The sequence below is a fragment of the Paramisgurnus dabryanus genome, chromosome 15, assembly GCF_030506205.2.
Source record: "Paramisgurnus dabryanus chromosome 15, PD_genome_1.1, whole genome shotgun sequence".
NCBI classification, from domain to species: domain Eukaryota; kingdom Metazoa; phylum Chordata; class Actinopteri; order Cypriniformes; family Cobitidae; genus Paramisgurnus; species Paramisgurnus dabryanus.
The window spans coordinates 2975145-3000400 of record NC_133351.1 but is presented as its reverse complement, the minus strand read 5'-3'; the positions used below and the strand labels follow the sequence as shown (position 1 = coordinate 3000400).

The window sequence follows — 25256 nt, the reverse complement described above, 5'->3', positions numbered from 1 at the left end:
CGTGCAAAATGACATAAATTGCCTTTTATTATAAGACATGCCATGTAATATTGGATTGAAACATCCATAATTTTAGTGTATGAATCATTTTAGTCGAGAAATTGCTGCCCACCCAAAAATCCTGACTGCCCCCCCAGTCCAGCAAGCCTAGTACCGGGCCTGGATGACATACCTCTCTGTGGGTCTGTCAATTGGAGATATTTCAAAGGTTATTGATGCTCCTTCGACTGCAGTATGTACATGAATGCGCAGCAGCATAAAAATGCTTTTAAATATGAAAGATTAAAGGATTGAATGTAAAAGATTATTATTGAGTCTCTTGGACATAAATGAGGACTAATTATGAGACGTTAGAAGGCGCAAAAAGCTGCTTCACCTGCAGCCTGGTAAGTAAATAAATGCTTTGCTTTGAACAAATGCGTCTGTTTTTGAATGTTTTTTTTATGCAACCTCACGGATTTATTGTATATGATGACTCTGTACCTGTGGATATGGTGAGATGAGAAACATTTTTAAGTAATGCTTAAAAAAACTCTTTGCTAAAAAAAACCGCTGTCCAAAGTGCTGAAACGTGAGGAGAGCCGTTTGTAAATTCTTTATCTCCTGTTTGTTACAAATAAAGTGTTTTTAGAGTACAAACCTTATCTTACATACTTGTAAATTATTTTTTGATGATATTGGATAGCCATACATTTAAAGCAATTACAAGCCTGCTTTTTAATTCCATGACTAAAAGAAAACGGGGTTTAAAGGTTTTAATAAAAAAATAACAATTTCAATACAATGGAAAAACAACACAATTATTTAACATTAATCTTAAACTGGGGATCTTCTTCCTCCGCTTAGTTTTTCAGTTTACAAAGTCCGTCATCTTAATAGGGATTAGACATAAGGCCAGCGCAACTGGCTTTTAAAGGGGATGAGAGCTGTGACTCTCATTGGTTTACTGCACGTTACGCCCAAAATACTCCCATTACAATTGGACCTACCCTTTTCGACCATGCGCTCGGCGCAAAAACCATTTTTCCCGTCGTTAAATTAGCAAAAGTGGTTTCGGACACGCCCATTTAGACGTTGCGCTGTGCGCTTTAGACAATGCGCTTAGATCGTTAAAATAGGGCCCTAAATGTACATATATATTCATTGTTTGGTCGAAATTATTGCTAGGGACATGTCCCTAGCGTCCCTACCCAAATCAATGCCTTTGCATCCAGTGATCAAACGCTGAGTGCTGCTCCATTTTGCATCTTGTCTAATGTAAGCTGTAGGTAAATTTATTATGAAAAATGTAAAAAAAAAAGAGATTCGCAAAATTGTGAACATCATACTGCCATAGTGTGAATAATATGTAATCATGTAATCCATAAAAAGTAACAGTAGTCTGTGTGCATCTTCTTTTTATTTTTCAGTTGGACCAGAAAACATTTTGACACAGAGACATTTTGTAATTTTGATGTCCACTATTTTATTTACTACCCCTCTGTCTCTTTACAGAGATATAGCAAAGCTGGGAAAGGTGACGTATTACAAACAATTCAGTTTTCTTAATGCAATATGTGTCAGAGATGAATGGTGGGCCAAGTGATATTCTAGGTGGGCCGTTCGGATTGGGGGGGTTCTTTAATGCTTTAATCTCACATGTCTATAGTTTTAATATCATATATTTTAGACAATTATTAGGGTTGTTTGTTATTGTTGTGTTCATGTTTTCTTCATTTTTTTTATTTATTTTTTTGTACATATTTTGGAACTATTTAGTAACTTTATATATATATATATATATATATATATATATATATATATATATATATATATATATATATATATATATATATAAATGGTTAATATGTTTATTTTTACATTCTCTCTTTTTGGATTTGTAATATTTTTTGACCCCTTATAACAGATCTTGTATCATCAATTAAGTAACTTTAGATTTGAAAAAAAAAGGGTCAGTTCTTTCAAAATAACTACATCAACTAAAACAAACCTGTTACAAACGAAATATTTTAATTTGATCTGAAAAACAGTTTTTCTTAAGAATTATTTTCAGGTCTATTAATATAGTATAACATTACAGATTTTTGGCCAAAATATTGGCTGTTATGTGGTGTGGGGTCAGGTTGGGCCAAGCCTCTAATCCCTCATGGAGCCGGGCCTGTGTCAGACATACTTTACAGCAGTGGTTCTCAAATTGGGGGCCACAAGATGAGGCCAGGGGGGCCCCAGTTTTATGACATTTTATAAAATACACTAATTTATTATGAATTTTGTGTAATTAAACCTAAAAAAAAGCTACTAACCAACAGCTCTATGTTGTATAATTTAATATGTTTTGTTTAATAAAAATGTAAGTTTTAGAATTGTTTTATGTCATACATTTTTGGAAGGGATGTATTGTACACAAGGGGGGCTGCACATTGAAAAAGTTTGAGAACCACTGCTTTACAGAAATAAAAAGTCTTAAGTCATCCCAGATATTATTTGATGTTATCATGCTGCACTTTTCTATATAATGACAGTTCATATGACAGACTACATACACCGTATATTATAAATCGTATATTATAAACCAAAACTAATAGTTATCAAAGTTATGCACACAACTTATTATAACTAAAGTCAGATTGTACAGTGAACTGTTTCTTTCTATCGCTTTCTCTGTCCTAGGTATCTTTATTGTCCATGCTTTTGACTGTTGCCATCCTCATCACAGTGATTGTGAGAGCAGCCACACTTGGACCACAGATGTATGAAATCTCTCTCTCTTTCTCTCTCTCTCTCTCTCTCTCTCTCTCTGTGTGTCTCTCTCTCTCTCTCTCTGCGTGCATTCACACATAATGTCCACCATATGCTTATATTTGCTGACTGCAGCTCAGGCTAATATTTACCCTTGTAAAGGCTGATTTCTGATAAGTGACCTCTCTGAGCTCTTGTTATTGGTTATTTATTCATCCATCTTTTGGTTTGACTTTCCATGAGATATTTTGCCGTTGTTGCATGTTGCAATGATAGTATAGCATTAAAAGATTGTAAATGCATCAAATCACAAGGAAAAGTTGAAAATCCTTTTTTTTTAAACTAAGTTACTAAAATGGTATAACTTGCTTAACTTTTTGCTTAACATTAGACAGATGAATATATTTGAATATTGCCAACATGATCGCCCACACTGTATGTATGATGTCAGTATGATGTCACCTCTTTGATTGTTTGCAGCTTTATTTATATTTTATTTAGCAGCTTTATTTATATTGTGTCCATAGACCTCCATCAGATGATGCATGGGTGTTTGCCCGCTGGAATGGCGTTCAGGCAGTTGCCGTCATGTCGTTTGGTGAGACTTTATTGTTATTTCAGTGTGGTCAGAGACGTATGCAGTTTCTCAGCATCACCGTACACAACCCTGCATGTGTTTTCAGCCTTTATCTGCCACCACAACAGCTTCATGATCTTTGGGTCACTGCAGGAGCCCACGTTGAGTAACTGGTCTCTTGTCACGCATGTGTCCGTGGGCTCAGCTCTTGTGGTCAGTGCAGTCTTTGCGGCTGCAGGTTATGCAACTTTTACCGGCTACACACAAGGTAAATGAAATACTAGCGACCATTACTTGGATCAGACTTCCTTTTCCATTGAAACTCTATGACTTTTTCCAACCGTTAATGAAAACGGATGATTTAACCTCCATGACTTTTTATATTTAGGAATCGCTATTTTATTTATTTCCATGGTTTCCCTGACTGTGAGAATGCTGTTGAATAGAGCTATGACATACTACACTATGCATTGAGATTCTGAACACAGTTTCATGTTTTTCTGTTGTGCTTCTTGCCTGAGGTGATATATTTGAGAATTACTGCAGGAATGATAACTTGGCCACGTTCGGTCGATTCTGCTATGGTGTCAGTATAATCACCACATTCCCCCTGGAGTGCTTTGTAACCCGCGAGGTAATTGATTTCTTAAATCATGTTCTATTTAAAAGCTTAAAAATGTAGACCTTATAAAACTAAAGCCATGGTCATGACCACATTCAAGTGGAATTTTATATAATGCAACTTTCTTTATCTTTCAAAAATGAGAGAAAATGTATAAAGGGAACACAATTAACACAATGAATAACACTATAGTTTGTCTGTTTAAAGGTGACCAATAATGCATTGTAATAATCTGTTAAATTGTTCTCTGATATCTACATAGAAGGCTTGTGACTTTATTAAGTGCAAAAACATCCAGAAACATTTATACAAGTCAACTTACAACTCTAGGATTTGCCCCTAAAATAAAATGGTCTATTATTACCTTGTTTGAAAGGGTCATAATTAATATGTCGAGCTCTGCTCTGATTGGCTGTTTCTCAGAGCAGGCCCTTCAGTAGCTCTGTGTGTGTGTAAACAGACCTTATGTTTGAGCCTGTATCAGACAAAGATACAGATTTTAGGGGATAATCAATTATTCTAATTATGAGTGGTAAACTTGTGTGTTTTTTCAGCCTGATCTCACGAATTTCCGTTGGATAGTCCGTTATATTCCGTTAGATATTTTTTGCTCTTTTTTCCGTGACATTCTCACGGATTAGTTACTCAACTGTTTTGTCCTATTTTCTTACAATTGTCGCTTCGGTTTATGGTTAAATTTACATAAAATGACATCCTTACCCAAACCCAACTCTAACCCCAACGCCAGGCGACAATTGTTTAAAGTTTAGAAAATATAAAAGAATAAGGCAGAAAAAATAGTATAAACTAATACTTAAAGTGACATACTAACACAAACACCAAATCTAACCCTAAAAGTGGCAATGGTTTGAAAATAGGAAAAAGTAGTTATGTAAGCAATCCGTGAGAATGCCATGAAAAAAGACAGTCCGTGGCAGGGCCACAGAAAAATGCGGAGATTCATGAGAAAACAAGGTCTTACAGTATGAGAAAGTTGGTGTAATTGAAGAATCATCTGTAGATTCATACAAGTTAGGAGAGCTGATTTTGTGGCATCTGACTTCATTTCTAACAGCCACTGTTTGATATTACAACCATCTCTTATGTTCTCGTATTTTATCTTTCTTTTAACCTATAGTACCTAAAGTTGGTTCTTCATTAATGGTTTTCATACTGTGTCCAGGTGGTCTCGAATATCTTTTTCAAAGAAGAACTCAGTAACACTGCCCACATCATTATTACCATGGTCATCCTATCTGCAGTGACTGCAATATCCCTCTGTTATGACTGTCTGGGTATCGTACTGGTACTAAATGTAAGTTTTCCTGTAAAGTTAGAAATTAACAACAATGCAGTAGTTAATACTTTGTATTTAAGATAGATGATGTGAATCAATTAAAATGTCAAATGTTTTTAGATTTTAATGTTAATCTAAGAAACAAAAAAAAATTCAGCATTTTGTCATATCAACATATCGGTATATTTTTATGTAACTTTTACACAATTTGAACTTGTTTTTATAAGTTATGTCAACTTTCATAAGTTAAATCTTAAAATAGTAAGTTGAATTGACTTGCAAAACCTAGACCTGGTTTCACAGACAAGGCTTATCTAAAGCCAGGACTACAGGCTTTAGTTAAATTAAGATGTTTAAGCATCTTTTATAAATGTGTCTTAGAAAAGATATTACTGGATTTACAGACAAATCGATTGCACTGGCATCATTTAATTATGTTTTTAGTCTATAGCCCTAAGCCTGGCCTGTGAAACCGTGGCCAAGTTGTTTAAAATTCTTGCTGCATTTTTTGTGTGTGTAGGACATTTAGGTTGTTTTTACAAGCATACCTTATAAAAACATTACTGATATGCATCTTGAGACAAAACATTGGCAGTGATATATTTTAAGTCAGTGCAAGCTGATTCCAGTTAGGACAACTCAAGGCATTTTTCTTGGACTAGACTTATCCCTGTCCGGGAAACCACTCCTTAGTTTAGTCATGTGTAAAGTCTGAATAATATTCACATTATAATTATGACTTCCAGACTTAAGATCATTTTTTTTTAAGTCTGTTCATTTGGGTTATACGTGTTTGCTTGTTTCTCAGGGAGTTCTGAGTGCGACACCCCTCATCTTCATCTTCCCCTCCGCCTGTTTTCTAAAGCTCTCAAATGGCAGCTGGTTTCATGGGGAAAACCTCATTCCCAGCATCATCCTGGTGGTGGGTGTTTGCGTCATGATAATCGGTGTCATCATGATGGCGCTCTTCCCTCAGGACTGTTCGCACGGAGCAGAGATGTTCTACTGTACCGTTTCCAACACCTCGGTTCTCAGCACCACCAGCAGTTTCTTACAGATCATGAACACTACGCAAAATATCAGTCTTTTTTGAAGATCTGATAGCCATATTCACTGAAGTAGAGCTATTTATATGCTTATATGTTTTCTTATGTTAAGGCTTTTAAATGTTGTGTTAAATAAATTAGGCCTACATATGACAACTGAGAAAGGCAAAATACTGTTTGGTAGTTGCTTACCATGATATTGTTGTAAAACTCAGGTTTAAGGTCAATCTGTAGGGTTTTGGAAATTCAAAAAAATATTTGTTACAATAATGTATATTTAATGTATATGACCTGTACTCTTAAAGGGGACATATGATGATCTAACTTTTTTCCATGTTAATGTGCTATAATTGGCAGTGGCGAGTGGCCGGTGACTTCTTTTTTTTAGGGCGCTCGATGTGAAGTTTGTCACATGTATGTAGCCTGTCGTGTGTGGTTCGTAATTTCAAAGTATGTGTTCTGCGCATCGAATGATCCTCTGTGCATCACATGTCTTGTCAAAATAAGTGCCTGCTGCAGATGCGTCTAAAGGGTTTATGATAAAAGAGACGCTCGAGTTTGCCAGATACTCGCATAATCTCATGCGTAATCAGAATTTACTGTTAAGTGAGTGTCTTGCGTGTATTTTGTAAAGGTGAGCATCTCTTTTATCATAAACAGCTCTGACGCATGTGCAGCAGGCACTTATTTTGACAAAACACGTGATGCACAAAGTTCACATGAGGCAACAGACACAAATTTTGAAAACACTTATTGTGTATTTGCGCCCCTATGAGCAGTCACGAGCCGCCACTGATTATTAGGTCCCCATTGCTATCAACACAGAAAATATGGAAAAGATCAACCCACTAACTTAGTTTTGGTAAACCATTCTCTTCAAGCATGTGAAAAAATTGGTTGTTGAATTTGGCTCCTCTTGTGATGTCAAAAGGGGATCTTGTTATAATAATACCGCCCCTTAATCTGCACTGTCCAACCACGGCACTGACATTTAGTGCAGAGAGAGAGAGAGAGAAAGAGATAATTGACAGCATAACTGAGTTTTAATTTCAACAAGCCATGATCATTGCGATCAGTGTTTGGATTTCATCAGCTCATTTGTATTTTAAAGAACACACCCAAAAAAGCACATTCTTGCTCACACCTACAAAGTGGCAATTTTAACATGTTATAATAAATTATCTATATGCTATTTTGAGTTTAAACCTATACATATGTACTCTGCACTGCAAAAATTATTTTCAAGAGAAAAAAATTGTATTTTTGTCTTGTTTTCAGTAAAAATATCTAAAAAATTCTTAAATTAAGATACTTTTTCTTAATGAGTAAAACGACTTAAGAAAATAAGTCGAGTTTTTAGATCAAAACTATTTAATTCAAGTGATTTTGTGAATAAAACAAGCAAAACAAAAAATCTGTCTTGAATTTTAGTGTGTAAGAAAAATGTTTTTTTTATTGCTTACCCCATTGGCAGATTTTTTTGCTTGTTTTATGCACAAAATCACTTACATTTGTCAATTTTGGTCTAAAAACTCATCTTAATTTAAGAATTTTTTGATATTTTTTACTGAAAACAAGACAAAAATGCTAGGACATTTTTTCTTGAAAATTGTTTTTGCAGTGTGGAAGATTTATTTTTCCACTTTAAAACTAAAGATTCCTACATGTTTGTTTGTAGTGATATACGGTTAAGCACAGTAAAGAAAGGTAAAAATAAATAAATTGCACCTTTATTTTTAAAAGTGCACTGCAAAAAAATATTTTACTTTGTTTTCAGTACAAATATCTAAAAATTCTTAAATTAAGATGCTTTTTCTTGATGAGCAAAACGACCCAAGAAAATAAGTCGAGTTTTTAGACCAAAAATATCAAATTTATAATTAAAAATAATTGCATCATGATTCTTTAAAGCTAACCAAATGCAAGCTTAGACTGTGGCTCATAATGCACTACAACATCTGTAACTCTAGATGTCACTATATAGTCAGGATTGTTTGGCCAGATAAGCTGTTTTCCCTAAACTCTTATTTTGCAAATTAACTTTTACTTTTTATCCTTTAATTATAGCACTTGCATGACACTCAACTCCATTCTTGTAAAATGATATTTATACATGACTGACACCTCGTTTGCAAAGCACACACACTGGCATTACGTGGGATTTGGCAGATTCTCTGTTGTGACTTGCTGTGTGGGGCGACATGCAAATTCACATCCCACCGTGTGAAGATGGGAAGACTGGGAATGACTGTAACTTATCCATCGTGTCCCGACTGTCGTCTCTTTCTGTGCTTAATGGGAACAGAGAGCGTCTGTTGACTGGGGCAGGACTTTGGAAATATAGTGGGAGTTGCAGAATTTTTAGTCCCAAAGGGTGTAACGGGACAAAAGTGATACGAGGTTTTGAGAAAACGTGTTAGCGGGTTTAGTAAGCAGTGGTTCAAGTTGGTTTGAAGATCTACTGTTGAAGTTTAATGATGAGGATGAGTTTGATCTGTTTGTAGACTGATGACAGTTGACAGCACCGCGCATCGAGGGCCATCAAGGTAAGTTCATGTGTTCTTCTCCACAGAATGCAACGAAAATTATGTCAAGTAAGTTGGTATCAACGGGATCCGAATCAGCTTTGATTTAACGAACGGCATGTCGAGTCGGGATTTGAACCGAATCCTTTAATCAAAGAAGCGGCATAACGACTCGATAGTTGAAAGATTGTCGCACCCGTGTCACTGTACCAATGAAACGGGTATCGAGTCGGTCATGTGAATCGGGATTCAAACAGTACCGCTTTGATCTAATGAGTCGGAATTCGAACTGGTTTTGCTTTGATCTAATACATCGTCTGTAGAGTTAACCCGTGTATATTTAACCTAATCAATCAAATGTCGCGACTGGGTTTGATATAAGAAATTCCATGTCGAGTCGGTGTGCCTTTAATGAATCGGACTGCGAGTCGGGATTCGAAACGGTGTCTCTCTTTGATCTAATGAATCGAACGCCGTGTCGGGATTCGAACTCGAGTCGTTCGGCTTTATCAAAAGACAAGAAATTTAACGACAACGATGTGGCAACACGTATTTAAATGTTTCTTTATTCAATTGTCCGCGTCGTATAAAAGACAACAAACGAGTCAATAGTGCTACCGGTGCGGGTGCACCCTCAAAAGTAAACAAAACACCTCTGTTGCAAACTGTAACCACTGAAAGATTCTGTATCACCGGTTAAAGATCCTCCTCTCCGGGAAAACACCTCCACGCAACCGATGAACCTACTGATCAAGTTTATCTTCTCGATCAGTCCCGCGGTGTCATGAATGAATGCACAGTTTGATTTGTGTCTTACAGTGCCGTGGATCTCACAGCAACTGATGGGATGGATGGCGAGACGCGCAACAGAAGGTAAACACAGTAATTTAGTCATCTGAGTTTATTCGTATGTGCAGTAATTTGGGTTTTTTGTGCCATGCTGTACTTTTTGAACCCTGTAACCTTTAAGACGTCACATCAGTGTTTGTTTTGCAGTTTAAGAGAGTGTTTCTTTAGAAAGTGCACATACGTTCACACACATCCTGTTAAACTTGAAATTGAATGGTTGGATCCTATCAGAGGGTGTAAATACAGAGAAAAGTTAGTTTATTTACATGAGAGTCTAAACTTGATGGATCATTTAAAATAATATTTTGACAATATAGCAATATTATAAAGATTTCTGTATTATTTATACAGAAATTATACGTTTAAATTTATAAGAGAGGCAAACCAGAAACACGCAAGCATGATAACTGCTAATATTTACTGACGTTTCTGCTGTTTTCCCACCATAATGATGTCACTTCCGGGAGGATGTAATTGAAAAACTTTCTTTAGTTATTTTAAGGTTTATTTACAAAAGACCAATAGGATAGAAATTGAGATCATAGGACATGAAAATCTTCATTTTGGATGTTTATTTATTTGTATTGAGTTTGAATGAAAAGTTTTATGAAATTTGCAATGCATTATATTAAACAGGAGATGTTTTAGAGCTGGGCAAAACAATTGCCTATGTTTCAACTATTCTCGTGTGTGTCTTGTCAGTGAAGTCGGTTCCTTGGTTAGTAGTAAATCGCCATCAGCTGCTATCAGATGGAGCGGCATTTACTACACAGAGCGGAATTTCACCGAAAGCTAGGCAAAATCGCATTCATAATCGCATTCATAATCATGGACAAATCGCCTCCGATAATGCAGGGATGCGCGATAATTTGCATGCGATAGTCATGCGCATCTCATCAGTTAAGCCGGTTCGTTGATGATTAGTAAAAGCCATCACCTGCTTTCAGATGGCGCCACATTTACTACACAAAGCCGTAGTTCACTGACAAGATGAGCATAGATTATCGCAGGGCCTATTATAAGTGAACTTCGGCTTTATGCAGTAAATGTGGCGCCATCTAAAGGCAGGTGATGGGTTTTACTAATAATTAGGGATGCACCGATACCACTTTTTTGGAATACGAGTACGAGTACTTGCATTTCAGTACTTGCCGATACCGATACCGAGTACTTAAAAAAAAACATGATTTAAATTTACAGGTAACAGCTTTAGTCATATAATTGAACAAAAAAAAACAAAGGACTAGTTTTCCAGTTTGTTGTAAACTCTGCCTCTTTGGACAACACAAGAGGCATTAACCCCTTACACGCCGCTCAAACATAGACATTTCTCAGACCGTGGTATCGATTCCAGGTATCGGGGGACTTTTAACGAGTACGAGTACTTTAGAAAATGTGGTATCGAGGCCGATACCAGTATCGGTATCGGTGCATCCCTACTAATAATCAAGGAACCGGCTTTACTGATGAGATACGCATGAGAATTGCAGGCAATTTAATTTTTTTGCCCAGCTCTAATGTGGCATTCACACCAAACGCGGAAGAGGCGGCAAGCATGAGTTATTAACATGTTAAGTCAATGCAAAGACACGAATAGGCATCCCCGTTCCGCGCAAATTGAGCGTTGTTGCGGGAAACACGTGAGTTAAAAAATCTGAACTTTGGCAGATATTCACGCCGCGTTAACCAATCAGGAGCTTTCTCTATTAGTGCCGTGATTACAGGGAGCGTGTGGAGTCGCAGAAGCCCATTCCATGATGGAAATTTCCACGTGAATGTCTTGAATGACTAGATTTTCACACGCAGCTTTTACATGCTAATGATTAGAGTAAACTCAAAATGTTCAAGCGACCAACTACGTGGGAATAGCGCGTTTTGCCGCCTCTATCGCAGCTGGTGTGAACACACAGTAAAGCTATATTCAGACTAGCAGCGACTACCAGTAGCAGATTGACACGATTTCATTGATTTCAATGGAAGCTTGGCAACTTCCGGCGACATGAGCGACAGTGACCATTGGCGACTGGATGGGGCGTGTCTAACTTTGCACACTGTGAGGTCTGAAATCAAAAGATGATTTGTTTTACCTACTGTACAATCAATGTAATATGTTGGGCAGAGAAATTGGGCCGGAAAAACGTATGTGTAAACAGTTACTGCAGATTGTGCTTTATGAGGTTAGTTAAAGCAAAAATGAATTCTGCTTTCTTTTGAGAAACATTAAATGGCACATATTATGCCCAAAATGTAGTCTCAGGTGTGCCAAGAATGTGTCTGAGGTTTCAGCTCAAAATACCCCATAGATCATTTATTATAGCATGTCCAAAATGCCCATTTGTGTGGAAGCAAAAACGTGCTGTTTTAATGTCTGTACCTTTAAATGCAAATGAGCTACAGCTCCTCACTCTCTAACCAACAGACAGTGAGCGCTGTCTGATTAGCCCTACAACATACAATCAAACACATTTAGAAAAGCTTTTGGGTAAAATGAACCAGTCAGTCAGTTGCTGTGGGTGGGGCTTTATTAGTGTGATGTCACATTAACAAGAGAATCAAAACAGCATGTCTACTAAGACTGCTTTGGTTTAATTGGGATTAAAAAAGAAGGAGAGAGTGGATTGTTTTCATTGTAGGGTTGCCAACATGCATTAATGTCCAAACACCTTGCATTGATTTTGCATTATAGGTGCCATTTAAAAGACATTTGAACGAAATACAGTGATATGAATTAACATCAGCTTTATTCGTTTACTGTATGTTATAAGATTTTCACACAAGTAAATGGCATAGTTTTCATTATGTTCATCTCTGCTCATCCGGTTTTGTGTTTGTTTATAAGACAGTGTGTCCGTAATTAAAATCCACTGTTGTTGCAGGCATCGCCTCGACCTTTGACATCAATGCATTTCCTGCCTGCGGAGCTGAGAAACGCTCTTGGACACATGTGCAGGTCATGGGAAATGAACTTTGGGTTTGGGGGGGAGCAGCAGTCTCTGCAGACTCTTTCTTTGCAGAGGAAATTAGTATGTAATTGCATTTCTGTACTACTGTACAGACGTTATCTCATAAAGAGGAGAGACTATGGTTTTTTATTTACTTAGATATGACTGAAGATAAACTTTTCTGAGGTATTTATACTTGCATCTTGTGTACAAATCTATGACTGGGGGGCAAGACCACAGTCTTAAAATCACAAGATTGTGGCCATACACAGACATGAAAAACTTATATTATGTGGTCCTCGCATACCACATGCGCCAGAGTAGCCGTCTATATAATGAGCGATGAGATCTAAAATCCTGTGTTCACATTACTGTCAAATATGATCTTTATTAACATACTTTGGACTTTTAGGGTTTGGAAATTTGTGCTCAAAGGCTTTAGATTTAGCAAGAAAATGATGATGTCAGCTTTAAGGGTTCCATTGGCTTGAAGGATTTTTTTATGAAATCTGAGAAATATTTTCCAGCACGTTCTCATAGCTCTACTATTATTCTTGCTCTTATACGCACACACATTTCCTCTCCCACGTTGGCTATGAGCACATCTTCGCATTATTAGAATTTAAATTGGAAGTGATCGTGAATTTAAAAGCCTTTTATGAAAGCACAGTCAGATTTTTTTTAAACCCAGAAATCTTTAGTTAGTGCTGCAGGTGGGGTTTACGGAGATAAAGGTGTTGCATAAAATAACAGCAGGATTCTGGTTTGTTGGGCACTTTGTGGCACTAGAATGAAGCGTGTAAACTCGAATTTTCAAGCATCCAACTACGCGGCAAATATTGCGTTTTTGCTGCTTCTACCGCGGTTGGTGTGAATGCACCATTAGAATGAAATGTTCTATTATTACCTTATTTGAAAGGGTCATGAATAATAATGTTGCGCTCTGTTCTGATTTGCTGTTTCTCAGAGCAGCTTCTTCAGTAGCTCTGTGTGTGTGCAAACAGATCTTATGTTTAAGTCTGTATCAGATGACGATACAGATTTTGAGGAATAATCAATTGTTTGGAGATTGTTAATGGACGTTTCTGTGTGTTGAATAGGTTGATACGTCAATAGTTGAACTTCAGCCTAAACGTTAGCATATAGCGCTAACTAGCATATAACGCTAACTCAGCAGTCACAACTTTGTTTTTAGCATTGTAACAACACTATTATGTGTAATTTAATGTTGGGGCGTATATCTCGACTGTAACGTCACAGTCGGTGTTATGTTGAGATTGGTCTGTTTTCAGCATTCATTTGCATGCACAAGGTTTACATAAGAAGAATAAAACAGTCGTGTTTGAGGCTCACGATATGTACAGGACTCTTATTATTCATCTATGCCTACATAAATACAGTTTTACATTCTATGGCACTTTTAAACATCAGTTTGTTTCTATGTGCCTGCCTGTATCTGAATTGTAGTATGCTTGCACGAAGAGGTGAACATTTCAGATTTATTACTCATCCAGTTTTGCCCAGTGCTCATAACCAGGCCCACATAGATCTCATGTCTGAAGAATTGGGTCGTCCCTCATAATTCACGAAGTTATCCCCTGCCTCTTGAATGTTTATTTATTAAAGTCTTTATGAAATCAAAATGTAAAATTCTGTACAAATGTGCACTTCATTATTTTTTTCAAATTCATGTGCACTCATAATCTTTAATCAAAAACGGGGCTATCGGAGACTCGTTTCTGCCAGGGATACGATTAGCTCCAACCATCCAATCAGTTCGTGATGAACGAAATCAATTCCCGCCCCAACATTTTTTTTGCAAATTTCACAAGTCGTTTTACTCCGATATACATCACGACAGGGAAAAGAAGGCGATGGCTATTTTAGTTTCATGGCAACTATATTTGTCTAATTTTTAAAAATTTTCCAGGCACTCATAAGAGCGTACCCATCGTTTTTAGCAAGCACAGAATGGCAAAAGAAGATACTGACAAATAAGAGGAATTTAAGCTTCATCTGAATGCTAAGACTGTGAATATGAATGCAAGATGTGAAACTTCACAGGTGTTGGCAGAGCTCTGCGGTGCACTGCTGCAGTTTGGCTTCTTTCTCTCTTGACATCTGTTGTTGGAATTCAGAGCTGGATGGACGGTTAGCAGTGCGAGTAGCTGTCTGAATGTTTACTCACTTCTGATGTAATGTTATGTGATCTCTGGCCATTTCTGAATGATCGGCACTGACAGCTCAACATCTGTGAGTTAAGGGCCTGGTCCTGAAGAGTCACTTTAGGGATGGAGGCATTTACGAATAATTGCATGTGCATTCTTTCTCACACTCCATCTTTCTTCATAGAGTCGCATACTAAAACAGACACGCAGCTGTTGTTTTTAGTTTAGTGTTGAAAGGTACAGTATTGGAATATTAATGGTGCTTGACAAAGCCAAGACCGACATTTCTGAAGGTGTTATATTTCATCAAACTTAAAGTCTCTCTTCAAACGCCTGGGTATTCAACCACGTGTAACGATACATGGTGTGATTTTGCTTGCTATGCTTCTCAATGAATTATGGTGAAATGCCGCTACATCCAAAAGCCAGAGGGCGCTCTCATGCAGAAACTCAATGTGTGCTGCAGAAGAAGAACCATTACACAAGCAGCTCCAGGAAATGTAAAAGCATTTATATATCACTTTCAGGTATTTTCAAGATAATGAAGAATATGTACACTCACCTAAAGGAGTATTAGGAACACCTGTTCAGTTTCTCATTAATCAACCAATCACATGGCAGTTGCTTCAATGCATTTAGGGGTGTGGTCCTGGTCAAGACAATCTCCTGAACTCCAAACTGAATGTCAGAATGGAAAGAAAGGTGATTTAAGCCATTTTGAGCGTGGCATGGTTGTTGGTGCCAGACGGGCCGGTCTGAGTATTTTACAATCTGCTCAGTTACTGGGATTTCACACACAACCATTTCTAGGGTTTACAAAGAATGGCGTGAAAAGGGAAAACATCCAGTATGCGGCAGTCCTGTGGCCGAACATGCCTTGTTGATGCTAGAGGTCAGAGGAGAATGGGCCGATTGATTCAAGCTGATAGAAGAGCAACTTTGACTGAAATAACCACTCGTTACAACCGAGGTATGCAGCAAAGCATTTGTGAAGCCACAACACGCACAACCTTGAGGCGTATGGGTTAAAACAGCAGAAGACCCCACCGGGTACCACTCATCCCCACTACAAATAGGAAAAAAGAGGCTACAATTTGCACAAGCTCACAAAAATTGGACAGTTGAAGACTGGAAAAATGATGCCTGGTCTGATGAGTCTCGATTTCTGTTGAGACATTCAGATGGTAGAGTAAGAATTTGGTGTAAATAGAATGAGAACATGGATCCATCATGCCTTTTTACCGCTGTGCAGGCTGGTGGTGGTGGTGTAATGGTGTGGGGGATGTTTTCTTGGCACACTTTAGGCCCCTTAGTGCCAATTGGGCATTGTTTAAATGCCACAGCCTACCTGAGCATTGTTTCTGACCATGATAAGGACTTCCTACTGATCAAAGAGCCGTAGTACATGAAAGAGCTGTCCGTAATATCGTCCTTGTTATTCAGAATTGATATCGGACAGGTATTATAAGTGTGTATTGTGAATTAGTGTTACAATTCCGCCAAGCATTTGTCAAGCCATCATTTAAAGGGATTCTGTCATCATTTGCTCACCCTCATTTTGTTTCAAACCCGTATAAATGTCTTTATTTTGCATCTTGTTCACACAGAATGCTTTCTGTGAATGTTAGGTCCTCTTTACGGGAGCGATCCCAGAACATTTATGGGACGTGTTTGTGTTCACACAGAAGCCTCTGTTGCTGTGTGAATGAGGTATAAGTGAGTGAGAGATTGGAGAGTTAGCACAAGCAAGATTTAACTCATAAAAACTTTATAAAAAAATTCAATGAGTCAAGATGTGGAAGAATTTGTTTAGGTAACATTTACTTTGTTTACTATTACAAAGAATTTTAATGATGACATGTGCTGTCTAAGTTGGCAGCTCACTGAGTGTTTGGTACGGAGCCAGTGTGTGTCGATGCCATAGATCTCCAGCGCATACCATGCGTCTTGACTCCTCCGCATACCTCACGCCAAGCCCCCTCGACAGCTGTATTAAACACATTCAGTGCAGAATGCTTGCATTAGTAGACAGTATTTCTGAGCTTATATTTCACGGCATTCCCTGTTTGAAGAATACAAGGCCTTTATTTCTCTATGTTGTGTTTCTCAGCTCTGAAAGAGAGCTTGTGGCAGAACTCCAGAGAACTCCGGAGAATGAGGGTGGCTTTGTTTTGCTGTCAGGCTCACAGGCAGTGACCGTAAACTGTTTTGAATTCAGCAAAAGAAACCGATTGATTAGTTTGGTGTGAATCAGTTGCTGTGTGTTTGTGGTAGGTGTGTTGTCTCAGTGGGCAGATATTGCATGCTAAACTGCATTCCAGAATCTGATGCATGTCGAGTTCCTCCAGTATGACGCGCTTGTTGGCAAGACTTTAGTATGCTGTCAGTGTTGAACGTTTGAATGTGCTTACGCCGTACGCTTACTGTACAGAGACGCCCATGGACACTTGCACGAGTTGTTCATGCAAAAATGGGTAACACTTCACAATGATTTTGTATTAGTAAATGCATTAACTAACATAAACAAACCATGAACAATATAGCTTTTCAGCATGTGTTAATATAGTATTAGTTCATTTTTGTGAATGTTAGTTTATGGTGCATTGATTAATGTTAACAGTTACGACCTTTAGGGGTGGTTTCCCGGACAGGGATTAGACCTTCCTTGACTAAAATAAATATAAGAGTTGTCCAAACAAAAAAACTTGCATTATTTTAAAATACATCAGTGCCCTTTGATTTGTCTACACAAGTAATATTTTTAGTAAGGCATGTTTGTTTAAACTAGTTAAAATATTTTTTGAAGAATCTTCAAACCTCAAAACAAGGAATGGCAAACAGGTTTGAAATGTTTAAAAACAGTCAGTGTGTTTACATAATGACAGAGTTTTTATTATGGGATAGGCTGTTCCTTTAAGACACCATCAAATACAATGCAGTCATTGTACAATAAAAAGCATTTTAAATGTAAAAAACATGCCGTCTGTTTAGTTGCAAAATACGTTCTCATAAACGCACGGCACAATTTTCACAATCACAGCAGACCTTCATCCATTCTCGTCCCCTCGCTTTGTGAAACCACATTGAACCTGCTGTGGGAACTGAAAGGACTCTCAGTTTTCTTGAAGAAAGGCTCTGTTGCCTTCACAGACGCAGACTTTTCCACCTTTATGTTTTTCTTTTCCAAAACCACAAATCCGTCACAAAAAAGCTCATGTTGTAGGAGTAATAGATGCATGACTTTGTATTTCATAAATTATATTTGAATGATAAACAGGGTCTTGGACAGCTGCTATGTTATTCGTTGTAGCTGGAGAAGCATGAGGTGTTGTAGTCCAAACGATTTAAACACAAGCTAACTTAAAGGAAAGCTATTAAAGGCACAATATGTAAGATTTTTGTAATAAAATCTCCATCTTTTTAATATGATAGTATGGCATTTAGTTTTGTTCAGCGCATAAAAAACATAAAAGAAAATAAAGTTTCACTTCTGTCATTTTTCTATGGAACATGAGATATAAATGTCCATCTGTTGCACTGCTTATAAATCAAATTCATGGATGGCCTTAGTTAAAGACAGCTGAGCTGGATGACACACACTGACCATCTTTTGTCAAAAAGAGTTGTTTTTTGGTGTCAGGTTCTTTTATAACATCATTTTCTAAGGTATCCAGCAACTGTCAAATAAAATTTAGATGTCAAGGCATTATTCCTGATTTATTATGCTTTATGGAAAATAGTTTATTGAAGACCCCTATAAAGTCCTTTTAGTCAGTTTTTGGACTCATAAGGCTTATTCGGATGGTAATTGTTTCTCATGAGGATGTCTGTAAAATATATTTGCATGCCGCCCCTGTGATAAAACTGCATTCGGATGAAGATAAATTTGCGCTTCTCAGCAGAATTGATCTCAACCTCATAAGTTGCAGTCAAATTCAGCAACTGCTCTTTCGAAAATTTGAAAAATAACTCTGTAGAGGTTTCCTTAACGAATGCTTCCTTTGTTGCAATTTAAAATTTTAAAGTGCACCAAAATTACGAAGAGAGAAAAAGAAAAAAAATATAGACACTCACCAAAGCAGTTTAACTGCGATCAAGCTACAATGTAGGGAATATCTAAAGTGGTCAAATGAAAAGCACAATGTAGGCTACAAACGACCACGAATTTAAATGTCTATCCATAAATTTAACCAATACGCTAGTACAACCAAAGTACCAGCACTCACTAAATAGGTGATCAGTCCCACCAGAAAAACGCGATTATGCGATCGCATGATTCAATGCATAATCAGCCAAAGTCTGCATATTTATGTGGGGGCCGCATTTTTTAAATAAGCCACATAAAGTGCAGATTTCTGCTCGCAAAATATGCGAGGCTTGCATGATTTCATAATCCCCGCATTTTCGTCATATATATCTTAGCAGAAAGTTGAAAAATGTTGCATTTACTTTACACATGTGCAGCCATGTCCCCTGTTGTCATGGGAATGTTAGGAAGTGACTTTATTAAGCAACGTGAACATCAATGAAAAGCTGCAAAAGCTCCAAACAGTTTTTGCAAGTTCCACCAATTTCATCGCATAAAACTGCATAAATATTCTGCATATTCCATCACATTTTTTAAGAAAACGTGCCAAAAGATCAAGGATTTTGCCCACAACAATCCGTGTTTTTCTGGAAGGACACGCTAAACCAAATCCTAAAATGAAAAATCCTAAATACCTACGCAATCTTCAGTGGCTTACTCAGTCCAAGGCTTCCCACGCCTGAGATATCCACAAAAATAAAATAAACAATCGACTAAAAAAAGATACAGACAACCATAGTTGCCTACCAGAATCCTCACCAAAAAGTTGTAGCGTTTAAAAGTTCCACAATTCACATTAAAGGCCAACTTAATCAAATTATTAATCCTGACGAGCCCCCACTATGTTAACGGCGGATGGATACCACCCTTAACATCAAGGAGAGACACACACAGATCAGCTCGTGTCAAAAGGTATGGTATGTTTATTTAATAGAGGGGTTAACAAATGATGGGTAGGTTAACACAAAAAGCAAGACAACTACGAAGGCGGAACGCTTTGTACACCCGGGTGGACAGCAATCATTATAAAGTCCTCTGTGTGCACGCTCAGGTGTGGATCATCTGTAATTAAGAGAAGGGGAAGAGACATTGCTCTCAAATACATGTATAGGAACAAACATCAGAGCTGGGGGAAGTATCTGTAGCTTCTTTCACACAGTAATTCTGGTAAATTACCATGAATTAATATACCTGTAAATAAAACAATATGCTGTTCACTCATGCAGTGACGTTCCGTCTTTTTACCAGTAAGACAACATTTACACATCAGTATCAAAATACCGGAAAACTCGGAGAGAAAGCGGAAGTTACCTGTGGCGCGCGGCCAGCGAGAGCTCAGTGTTGTATTTGTAAACAATGGCGGGTTATGACTTAATATCGTGAATGATGGTCGTGAAGTTGCTCATGACCAAACAACATTGCGTTAGGCGACGTCAAATGGAACCTGCGTTTGCATATTAGGCTTTACAGAGAATGTGCCAAGGACGTCGGCAATTCAGCAAATAGACGGTAAGCTGTTTTTAAAAACTTTGGTGAAGAAATGTGGATGTTAACTTTAGGATTGCCTGAAGCTGTCAGTGCGGTCTGCCGTCGTCTGTTCTAAATGCCGGTAATCCTTTATTTTTCATTCACACTTTTTCATTAGTCAAAGGGACTAATGTGTGAGTTTATAACACCTGGAAATGAGCTGCATGTGTGGTTAATTAAACGATCATTTACATGACACGGATACTTGATTCTATGTATGTGGAATACTGTTGTGTAATTAAATTCATTTTAAAATTGTATCTCTTGTTGCTGCTTATAGACATTTTAAATGTTTTTGTATTTTTCTTCTCTTTGTTTATATCAGCTCCCACTGTAGTGGAGCAATGATAAAACTTTGTTCCCATTTACTTTTAATCATTTCAGTTATGAAGGTGTCGATGTTTAAAATGCACGCAAAGAAAAGGCGCTTCAAACATGAAGCGCGTGACCATACTGTACTGTGCTTTTTAGTGGTCTAAATTCAGATGCAATTAAATAACCTCACAACCTTGGTGTTTGTCAAAAAACCGTAGGGTAATTCGGCTGAGATTTGTACGCGTGTGGTCGGAGAAAAACACCCACATTCCGTATTTGGATGGCAATAAAATACTGACTACCCCCTGTAAATGATGGAAATACCTTACGTCTCCAAGAGAAACAATTACCTACCGAATTGGCCTTTAGTCAGGGTCTGTCTGTTAGCTTTAAGTTCATGCATATATAATAATATAATATACAAAGAACTCTTTGATTTGTTTACTCTGACTTTTGTTAAAGACGAAATGTCAACATGAGGATGAAATTTGTGCTTGTCAAGTCTTGTGAGAAAGTTAAAGCTCAAAGAGATGAAGGTTAAAGAGGAATGAAGCTTCAGCAGAGGGAGCCATTCAGACACATATGTGCACATCTTTATATGTGAAACAAGCTATTAGAAATGAAAGTGATAGCATAGAGTCAGACTCATGTTTAACCATCTGATGACTCTTGGGTTTTAATCTCTGTGATTGGTTTAAGAGAAAAAACTCGAGCTGCTGGAGTTTTCTGTGGCAAATGTGTTTCTGTAAACAATGTCTCTCTGTTTTTGAAGAAAGGATGTAGTGTAATAGATTTAATTATGACTCCAGGAAAAAATACTTTCCTCATTTGACTTGTGAAAATTTTGGATCTCGGGCTAATGAAGGGAAGGTTCCAACTTTTATATAACCAGTCTGTTCCAGCTCGGCAGGCGACACGATAAGTGGATAAAGTGGATTTTAATATTATTATCTTTTAGGTAAGATGATGATTTAATTTGTGCTTACTCATCTTGTAAATGTTACAACATATTCTTGTGAGACTTCCGTTCCTCATCTTCATCGCTTATCTGAACGCTGGGCAGATGTTTTGACCAGAAAGATTTTTAGTTGGCCTTGCTTTTTCCTATCTGTGTTTAGTGTGGTGGGAACGCTGAGGTCAGAACATATGTGACCCTGGAGAGACTGCGGGTGAAATGGTAGAGTGAAGTTCATCGACCAGTACGTTGACCTTTTACATGACCTTTACAGTATGGGGTCGTGTGTGAGTAACATCTGGATCACTCATGCTGTATCTCTGTATCCTTGTAATGGAAGAGCTGCGTTACTATGGGCCGTAAATGTTTTATGGTTCTGTTACCTTTCATTTCTGTATACATCCCTTTGACTTTCTGTTAAATTAGATTTTAATGTTCATCTTTCTTTTACTGGTGCTGTTGTTAAGTGCTTGGTATTAGGTGGGTTAGGTTTTTACGCTGTCATTACAGAAATAGTTTTTAATGTTTCTTAGGTTGTTATCAAGCCTTTGGGCCACAAACAGACTGGTTTCAATTAGGGGTGTAAATCTGACAGTTCATTGCGATATGATACCGTATCGATTATCTCTGCTGCCAGCGATGCAGGATTTGTCAATTCATCAAATGTTTATTTGATGCAGTAACTATTCGATTTAATTAATTTATTGATACTTTAATATTACGTGCCTAGTTAAGCAGGTACATTTTTAATAACTCACGAATGCAACCAAAATATGTAACATGAACATTTATTTAAACGCTTTGAAAATGGCATTAGGACATTTACAACAGCAAACTAACAAAAATTTTTTTAAATTAAGAAAAAAAAGTCTTTATGCTGCGTTCAGACCAGCCGCGGTAGAGGTGTCAAGCACGAGTGATTGCAATGTTAAGTCAATGTAAAGACGCGTTGACACGCGTCTGGAGGTCTCGCGGTGCGAATGAGACGTTTAGCGAGGCGCGGTAGACGTGATTCCGCCTCATACGTGAATCTAGTTTGCGCGAATGCCGCGAATTGAGCGTTGCCACAGGAAACGCGCGAATTGAAAATTTTGAACTTTGGCGGAAAACGCGCCGTTTTAACCAATCAGGAGCTTGCTCTAGTAGTGACGTGATTACAGAAAGCGAGCGGAGTCGCAGAAGCCCCTCCCATGACGCGAATTTCCGTCTCGATTACTAGAATTTTACACGCGGCTTTCCCGCTAGAATGAAGCGAGTAAACTCAAAATGTTCAAGCGGCAAACTCGACGCGGTAGACACGAATTTGACACCTCAAACGCGGCTGGTGTGAACCCAGGGTTAGTGTTTCAGCTGCTGGCAAAGGCTTTCTGCAAATCTGTTTTCCAAATACAAAATTTTTCCAAACCCATGATTTGCGTCCGATAGTCACAATGTCTTCTGTAGGGGTGTAATGATTAACCGTGCAAATGCGCGTTTTCTCAATTAATGAATTTGAATGAATTAAGGTGAAATCCAGGCACATCTGAACGCTAGGGGGCGCTCTTGTGCAGAAACTCCCTTTGTGCCACAGAAGTAGTAGCATTAAGAATGCTATTCCAGGAAATGTCTACAGGAATATTTATATCACTGTTCTTCAAATATCACTGTTCTTCAAATTTCGTTAGAAACATGTGTATGCTGTATGGCTGTTCGTCCAAATACATTCCCAGTTGTTTACATGAAGCAGGCTGTGCAATGGATTTTGATTGGCCAACATGGTTTTACGGCTAGGGTTATATCGCCACCTGTTGGTTTGGCATGCTCTTGATATCGCTTCATAGCATTTTTTTGCGTTTTCATGTTGAGAGAATAGTAAAAAACTCTTGTTTATAAAATAGCTGTATAAATGTGGACGAGGCCTACACGACAGCAATTGTACTGAAAAATTAATGAAGAAATTAAGAACGTTTTTGAAAAATGTAGAAAAAACACATGGTTTTCTTGAAAAAATATGAGATACAACGAGGAAGTGAGTTCACATACACAATCACTGTGTTTTTCTTCCCAGTGTCATTCTCACTCATCTCTCTCTTTCAATATCTTCCCATCCCATAATGCCTTAAGAGTAATGTCCTTTCCAGACCTTCTCTAAACAGCTTGTGTTTACTGTGAGTGACCTCGCTTACCATATTACCAGCTGTGACCGCGGCTCTGTGTTTTGTCTTTCCACAGGGAATAACCTCCCCAACCTCCAGCAGTTATCTGCTCTGTCTGTCAAACACTTCCCTCCAATCAAATTTATTTCCTCTGCTTCGATCCCACCCACCAACAAGTCATTTTATCATCTAACAGAATGGTTGGGCTTTTATAATCGTACCCAATTTTTTAGAAACCAAGAGCAATATTATTACTCCTTTGTCAAGTCCTTAGAGATTTGAAAGTCTTGGATATTTCTGCAAAAATTGCTTTTGGGAATAAAAATAGATGCAAATGAATCATTGAGATGAAATCATGAGAGTTTAAGTTAATGTGAACAGCACAACTTAGATGATTTTTATCTCTGAATTTTCATTGCAGACATTGGAGATTGTGTGAAACTTTTGTGCAGGTTATGACCAGTTTTTGTATCGCTTGTCTGTTCCGAATGCAAATGGTTATTTGCATTTACAATAATGCCAGATGCAAATAATACAATGCTACTAAGCTTTTAACTGTGCCCGAATATGTAAGAGAAACGTGTCTTGTTGATGCCAAAGCCTAATGTTAAATTTGTCTGGCGTGAGCTAGCTGATTTAGATAGACACTAACACTGAAATATTTCACATGGCCTTATCCTTGAAACCTACGCTAGTTACGAGAGATAAAAGAAAAAGCATTATGACCCAGACTGTAACTTGGTTTATGGCAACAACATTGTGTTTAGTGTAGGCAATTACTGGCTGCCAAAAGTATGAAACCATTCAAATGCATTTCAGCAAACATTAAAAAGCCAAACATTCAAAGTTCTTGCTTATTATTATGCATATTTAAATATAATTACACATGAATGTCACAAAAGTGCTCTCGGTTTAGTCTCACTGTGTCTATAGAGCAACAAATGAGACATTTAAATATTTAGGATTTTCATTGTGCCATGGTGCTGTTGGTAGGACCCTAACATAGGCAACATAATGCCCTCATTCACATGCCCCACACCTATAACAGATCTGCAGAGAGGAGCTGTCAGCAGTGAGCATTTTTACAATTCCCACTGTTTTTATAAGGGCAAAGGAAAACTGGCAAGATCAACATCAGGACTGTAGGTGCTGGAAAGCCACGAAAACCAAGTCAGAAAATCTCTCTGGTGGCCAACAGATCTGCTAACGCTCATTGTGGGGCTGAGGAAACTGCAGTACCGCGGTAAACTGGGATCTCAGAGTCACTGCTTCCTGTCTTTCTAATGCTCTGCTTAAATGGAGCGTGTTGAATAAAAGTTTCCACTGCACAAACAATGATTTGGACTTCAAATAGCTTAGGAGAAAGATCTCATTCAGACACGTGTTCTTGTGAATCAGGTTTGAGCATGTAAATACTTAAGGCTGTAATCTTTCAAAGTTTATGATTGGAATTTTCAGGGCCTCTCCCATCG

General features: G+C 37.8%; 2 protein-coding genes across 2 annotated transcripts in view; both read left to right on the top strand.

Annotated features, from left to right (window-relative positions):
- slc38a11 (solute carrier family 38 member 11) overlaps nucleotides 1-6388 on the top strand; it is an 11012-nt gene extending 4624 nt beyond the window's left edge. Inside the window, exons 5-11 of the mRNA XM_065251410.2 lie at nucleotides 1410-1516; nucleotides 2671-2750; nucleotides 3267-3337; nucleotides 3423-3584; nucleotides 3838-3950; nucleotides 5122-5253; nucleotides 6044-6388. Coding sequence (XP_065107482.2) covers nucleotides 1410-1516; nucleotides 2671-2750; nucleotides 3267-3337; nucleotides 3423-3584; nucleotides 3838-3950; nucleotides 5122-5253; nucleotides 6044-6328 — 950 coding nt within the window. The 3' untranslated portion in view covers nucleotides 6329-6388. The remainder of the gene's footprint in view (nucleotides 1-1409; nucleotides 1517-2670; nucleotides 2751-3266; nucleotides 3338-3422; nucleotides 3585-3837; nucleotides 3951-5121; nucleotides 5254-6043) is intronic.
- A 2164-nt stretch (nucleotides 6389-8552) lies between these two features.
- The window catches only part of cobll1b (cordon-bleu WH2 repeat protein-like 1b), a 66057-nt gene continuing 49353 nt past the window's right edge, over nucleotides 8553-25256 (top strand). Inside the window, exons 1-2 of the mRNA XM_065252334.2 lie at nucleotides 8553-8827; nucleotides 9626-9679. Coding sequence (XP_065108406.1) covers nucleotides 8790-8827; nucleotides 9626-9679 — 92 coding nt within the window. The 5' untranslated portion in view covers nucleotides 8553-8789. The remainder of the gene's footprint in view (nucleotides 8828-9625; nucleotides 9680-25256) is intronic.